This window comes from Rhinichthys klamathensis, unplaced genomic scaffold (assembly GCF_029890125.1).
Source record: "Rhinichthys klamathensis goyatoka isolate OS25496 unplaced genomic scaffold, OSU_Roscu_1.1 h1tg000090l_1, whole genome shotgun sequence".
NCBI classification, from domain to species: domain Eukaryota; kingdom Metazoa; phylum Chordata; class Actinopteri; order Cypriniformes; family Leuciscidae; genus Rhinichthys; species Rhinichthys klamathensis.
In genome coordinates, this window is record NW_026606629.1 from 1,701,261 (window position 1) to 1,708,317 (window position 7,057).

The following is a 7,057-nucleotide window of genomic DNA, read 5'->3' on the forward strand; positions in this document are numbered from 1 at the left end:
CAAAATAGTACCAAAAAGTACATTTTTTGGACATGGCACCTCAAAATATTTTTGTACCATGTACTAGTACCACGGAGTGCTGTGTAAGTACTATGGTATAAATACAGTAATCATTTGAGCAGCCAAAGAAACATGGTCATATTTTGGTAAATATTTTTGTATGCTAACACATGGATTCTCTTACAGGTTTCACAGTATTTAAAAAAAAAAAAAAAATTGACGAGATGCTATGAGAAAATGTGGAATTTCAAACCCATGGATCCCATGGGTTCTTGTAGAGGGGCAGGAGAGGATAAGAGAGGAGGAGAGCATACTAATCTTCTTAAAGGCTGAATAATAAAAGAGCCATTGGAGAATCCAACTGCACATCTGTACGGCCTGGACAGAGAGATTAACACGCATGCATATCTCTATAGACCACAATCTGAATTCACTCCCCAAAAGAATATAGAGACCTTTATACCCCTCAAGCTGGAATAAGGAAGGGTGTACCGATGAAGTTTGAGAAATAGTTATGCACAGTTCTTCTCAACTGCTTTTGTTTCAAGACCCAGATTTTACACTGGGCATTAAGTGGCTTTAATTAAGTTATCATATATAAATTAAAATTTCTTTAAAATCAAACATTGAAATTTAATATTACATTCTACATAGGCCAAACTAATTGCAAAATTGTTAATTTGCTGGATAGGATATGTCTTGGAATATATCTTGAATTTATGCATGTAGGCCTATGCATTCATTTAGGCCAATTTATGCTTACTACCTTTATTTTACAATTGAAAAATATATTTCCCCCTGGTTGTAAGTAAAAATATCCAAACAGCTTCAAAACCAAATTGTGTAACATAACACTTGTTTTCAGAGAATATATTGTGAATTTATTTACGGATTTGTTTTCTAAATAAAAATATTTACCAATAGTACAACCAAGATAGCAAGAACAAACATCTAGTATATCTAGACTTGTTTTCTGAGAATATTTAGAAATTTCTACACTTATTTTTCAAATATTATGCTTAAACCAAGAAAAAAAAAGAATGGTGTAAGATAATGAACTTAAAAGTATGATTTAATTAAGATTATGAAAAAATTATGAAAAAAATTGTCACAAAAAAAAAACTTTTGTGACCAAAAAAAAAAACTATATTTGTCACAGTGCGTCTTGACAACTTTTGTTTCACGACCCAGATTTTACCCGATAAGTTATCATATAGAAATTTTAAAAAGTCTTTAAAACTTTAGTAAAACATTGAAAATACATAGGCCAAACAATCAAATAATCAAAATTCTTAACATGCTGAATTGGACCATTTTTGTTTCTTGAATGCAACAGTTTCATGCTCTCAGCAGTCAATAATTCACACAACAAAGCACACCGTGGTTGACGATAAAACTTCATTGGAAGTTTGATTGGACATTTTTTTTTTCTTCCTTTTAAAAGTTCATAAGCCTGTTTATTTCACTATCTTAATTAAACACCATATGGTGAGTTCCATGATCCTATCAGAACAGACATGACACATTTTTAGCTTGTGACCCACAAGTTGAAAACCACTGCAGATGCTAAAGACACTTTGAGAAATGTTGAAAAGCATATGAGCCATAAAAAGCCATTTTATCAGTTGTCATTACTGCCACCTCAATATGAATAGTATCCAGTTTTGCTGTACACAGCATAGATAAGAAATAGCGAGAGATAGTATCTCATATAAAGGACAATGAGGACAACGTAAGAGGCGGAGAAAGCAAGTTATGTGTTCTGCCGAATGCCCCAGCAGAGTGAGAATCCCATAATATGCGTGTTAATAATGATTCCCTGACCTTTGCCCTTTGTATCAAGATTGCTTTAGTAGGTGTCAGGGCTAATGCAGTGCAGTCCTCGCTGCTGAAGCCTCATGGATGATAAGAACGTGATGAGCCTCACATGTCCCCGCTGACCTTTCACTGCGCTGACATTCAGGCATGACCCGTATTGAGTTCCAGCCCTCTGTCTCATGAAGGGGTGAGCCAGGCTGAATGTCAGCCACGGGCCGCCCCTTTCCCCAGGGACGAGGTATTTCCATGTGTCCTCCCCTTCTTCTAAGCCTACTGACCAGCTGCCCTTATTTACATACACACTTTCAAAATTACGGCCCTTCAGTTTGGCACATGCTGTTAGTGTGTTGTTTTAGGATTTTTAAATTGTATGCAGTTGAAAATAGAGATGTATGCTTTTCTTAATTTTCTTATATATATATATATATATATATTAGGGCTGTCAAACGATTAATCGCATCCAAAATAAAAGTTTGTGTTTACATAATATATGTGTGTGTACTGTGTATAATTATTTTTAATACATAAATACCCACACATGCATGTGTATTTAAGAAATATTTGCATGTATATACTGTATATAGACTGAATGTAGCCTATATATATTGTATATTTTATATAAACATTTTATATATAAATAACATATTTCTTAGATATATACATGTGTGCATTTATATACAAAATAATTATTCACAGTACACACACATATATTATGTAAACACAAACTTTTATTTTGGATGCGATTAATCGTTTGAAAGCCCTAATATATATATATATATATATATATATATATATAATGAATATTTGAGGTTTATTTATCTTATCATACTGGCAAACATTAAGCTTAAAACAAGGAGAAAAAAATCCAGTGGCGCAAGAAAAATAACTTAATTCGAGATATATTCTCTGAAATTGTCTATAATATTTGCTTATGAAATCATTCTTTTTTTCAAGGATTTTTACTGCCGTATTTTGAACTGTAGGTGTTTATCCATGTGCTTTATCCATGGATTTGAACACTAGCGCGTAATGGGGTCCGTTTGTTGTCTGGAAACCTCCAGAGACACCATCTCATCTGAATTGCAAAGGCTGAATCGCTGAATATTCTGTCAATTGATTGTCAAAGAACTGGATGTCCCCGATGGTTTCAGAGGCTAGGCTAAATTTAGAGTATAAGTGGTCATGTAGCCCGCCTGTCTGTATCTACATCTCTAAGTGTGCATGTGTGCCCTTTGATGAAGCGCATTAATAATGCAAGGTTAAATATAATGAGTTTTTTTGGCTTGAATATGAATAGCTACATGTGATCCAGGTGCTTTGTGTGTGGCTTTGTGTACCGTCCAGATAGCATTACAGGTGTGAATGCTGTGATTGACACAGACGTTGTGTTTGGTCTTAATGAGTGTGCGTGATTGACTGACTGTGTGTGTGTGTGTGTGTGCACGATTTGTTCGGTACACTGTGTGCCATCTTTGTGCTAGCGAAGTGATGTCAGAACTGAGAGTAGACAGATAGGTGTAAATTATGGATCAGTACTTTCGAGCAGTGTACGTGGGTGTCCACGTCTGTAAATGCCCTGGATTCCTAGAATACGCTGCTGCTGTACTGTAACATCGCCACTGCACTCTCACACTGTTTCTGGATGAGTTCCCTCTCAGAGCGGACTGGAGTGGTAAAATAGGCCAGGGGCATCCCGTTACGTCATTTGAGATAGTCTAACAACAGTATCCACTGTATGCTTGGCCCCCGTATCTTCCTAAACGCTCTCCTCGTGCAGAGAACAGGAGGATTATCAGCATTAAACATACATTCCCCCTAGTTATGACATGAAGGGTTTAGGGGAGTGTCATAAAATTAGCAAATTAAACATATTAGTTACAGTGATTTGGACTCCGAGTACAAAATTCCTGGTCCCCAACTCTACTTAAATTTCTCACCATATATATTTTAGGTATTTATTTTGAAATCTGAAATTATTTGATCTTGTTTTAAGGATTTTTCCTGGCTTTGTGTTTTTGGCTTTCTTCATTCTGTTGGATTCTCATCTAGGTGCTTTATATGGATTTGGACACCAGTTATTAATTGGGGCCATTTCTTGTTTGGAAACCTCCAGACAGACCATCTCATTTGAATTGCAAAGTCTGAATCGCTGAATTATTCTGTCAATTGATTGTCCCAGACTGTTTTTATTTTCTTATGTCTTTCCATTTGTATTTGTTATTATATATATATATATATATATATATATATATATATATATATATATATATACACTCACCGGCCACTTTATTAGGTACCCCATGCTAGTAACGGGTTGGACCCCCTTTTGCCTTCAGAACTGCCTCAATTCTTCGTGGCATAGATTCAACAAGGTGCTGGAAGCATTCCTCAGGGAGTTTGGTCCATATTGACATGATGGCATCACACAGTTGCCGCAGATTTGTCGGCTGCACATCCATGATGCGAATCTCCCGTTCCACCACATCCCAAAGATGCTCTATTGGGTTGAGATCTGGTGACTGTGGAGGCCATTTTAGTACAGTGAACTCATTGTCATGTTCAAGAAACCAATTTGAAATGATTAGAGCTTTGTGACATGGTGGAAGTAGCCATCAGAGGATGGGTACATGGTGGCCATAAAGGGATGGACATGGTCAGAAACAATGCTCAGGTAGGCCGTGGCATTTAAACGATGCCCAATTGGCACTAAGGGGCCTAAAGTGTGCCAGGAAAACATCCCCCACACCATTACACCACTACCACCAGCCTGCACAGTGGTAACAAGGCATGATGGTTCCTTGTTCTCATTCTGTTTACGCCAAATTCTGACTCTAACATCTGAATGTCTCAACAGAAATCGAGACTCATCAGACCAGGCAACATTTTTCCAGTCTTCAACTGTTCAATTTTGGTGAGCTCTTGCAAATTGTAGCCTCTTTTTCCTATTTGTAGTGGAGATGAGTGGTACCCGGTGGAGTCTTCTGCTGTTGTAGCCCATCCGCCTCAAGGTTGTGCGTGTTGTGGCTTCACAAATGCTTTGCTGCATACCTCGGTTGTAACGAGTGGTTATTTCAGTCACTGTTGCCCTTCTATCAGCTCGAACCAGTCTGGCCATTCTCCTCTGACCTCTGGCATCAACAAGGCATTTCCGCCCACAGAACTGCCGCTCACTGGATGTTTTTTCTTTTTCGGACCATTCTCTGTAAACCCTAGAGATGGTTGTGCGTGAAAATCCCAGTAGATTAGCAGTTTCTGAAATACTCAGACCAGCCCTTCTGGCACCAACAATCATGCCACGTTCAAAGTCACTCAAATCAACTTTCTTCCCCATACTGATGCTTGGTTTGAACTGCAGGAGATTGTCTTGACCATGTCTACATGCCTAAATGCACTGAGTTGCCGCCATGTGATTGGCTGCTTAGAAATTAAGTGTTAACGAGCAGTTGGACAGGTGTACCTAATAAAGTGGCCGGTGAGTGTATATATATATATTTCCATTTCAAAAACTGAACTGTAGATTTCAAATCTGCTGTTTGGTTATTTCTGTTATATTCTTCAGCACATTAAACGCGTATCCAACACTTACAACAGAGATGCTTCACCCGGAGCAACCTTGCTCAAGGGCAGTAATTGGTTCAGTCTAAGGTTCGATCCAGGTTTACAGCCCAGATTGGTTCTTGCTTTATGTACAAAAGACCGTTTGTAAGGATTCTGTAAGTTCCACTTATTAACTTTACCAATAACAACAAATGACAGTATCTTGTTAAGCACTAGTTCTGCTGTTACTCACTCCTCTGATGTCCTATTAGAGAGAGAGAGAGAGAGAGAGAGAGAGAGAGAGAGAGAGAGAGAGAGAGAGAGAGAGAGAGAGAGAGAGAGAGAGAGAGAGAGAGAGAGAGAGAGAGAGAGAACAAATGGACAGGGGGCTTTCTCTTTGACCAAACTAAAGCCATGTGACTTTCCCTCATCTCTGCATCTGTCATGAATGGATCAGAGGCACAGCAAGAGGTCCTGTTCCATTTGTGGCATTTACCAGCTGCAGATGATTGGGATGGATTGATTTATCGGTTTATTGATTACGCTTGTATGATGGATGGGAGGCGCCCATGGGTGGGTTTTGTGTTTGTGCGTATGTTAGGGTTGCCAGTTGCATCAGGCAGCAGCTGTTAGGAGAGGTGTTTTTCTTTTCTTTTTATTCATTTAACATCAATAGGCCCTTCTAATCCAGGTACTTGCACTTTTATTATCTTTCTCAATTCATCCATACAATGACTTGAAAACACCTCTTCTATGATTTGTCCTATTCTTTACCATGGACACTCGTATTGTATGACATAATATCTTCGCTCAAATCACTGCTCCACCAAATGCTGGACACATTTCATTTCCTGCTTTAGCTGCTTTATGCTTTACCTATTTGGGTTGTTTTACTTTTACGAGCTAAATTATATTTTGGATCATTGCTGTTCTGTATCATTGGTGGTAAGTAGTATATAGATACCTGTAGATCAGGGGTAGCCAAAACTTCTTTTGAAGGGCAACCAATCCTGCAGAGTTTAGCTCCAACCCTAATCAAACACACCTGGACCAACTAATCAAGGTGTTCGAGATCACTTGAAAATAGCAGGCAGGTGTTTTGGAGCAGGGGTTGAACTGAAGTGTGCAGGAAAGTAGCCCTTCAGGAGCAGGGTTGGCTACCCCTGCTGTAGATCCATCCATTATGCACCATACTAAACATGACCTTTCTGTCATTTTCTTAGGTGCTCCAGAGGTCACGTGCATCTGGAGATCAGCGGGCCACTCTGCAGGAATTAATGCGCTGGCGGAGGAGTGTTTGTGACGGTCGACCGGACTGGCAGAACGCTTGGCTTCACACAAACACCTCACCCACCCTAACGGTGAAGACCAAGAGTCCCAGAAAGAAAGCATCACCCTAGAGATTGTGGTCTTCTTGAGTTAAACCCCAGTCCTTAGGCCTGATGGCCTTTATGTTTTGCCCTTTACATAGGGGTGACGTCCTCTAAACAGAGCCAGACTCTGAACTCAGGAGAATAGGGCATCCCAATTTGTTCTTGTTCCTCTCTTCACTTCTTTTGAAAGAATCAAAGGTTCCTTGGAAAATTGGCTCCACACGTCTCTCCAACTAATGACCAACTGGGACCAAATAACATGCAGCCCCCAAAGACTACCAATCTCTGTCCTGAAGAAACAAAGGGGACATGGCTATTATAAATCCCAT

General features: G+C 39.1%; 1 protein-coding gene across 7 annotated transcripts in view; it reads left to right on the forward strand.

The window, feature by feature from the left end:
• The window catches only part of myo16 (myosin XVI), a 265,694-nt gene extending 258,929 nt beyond the window's left edge, over nucleotides 1-6,765 (forward strand). For 5 of the 7 annotated variants that reach the window (XM_056251798.1, XM_056251799.1, XM_056251802.1 and 2 more), the window contains exon 35: nucleotides 6,579-6,765. In XM_056251798.1, coding sequence (XP_056107773.1) covers nucleotides 6,579-6,755 — 177 coding nt within the window. In that variant the 3' untranslated portion in view covers nucleotides 6,756-6,765. The remainder of the gene's footprint in view (nucleotides 1-6,578) is intronic. The other 2 variants (XM_056251800.1, XM_056251801.1) reach the window with 1 other exon arrangement.
• The last annotated feature ends 292 nt before the right edge of the window (nucleotides 6,766-7,057 follow it).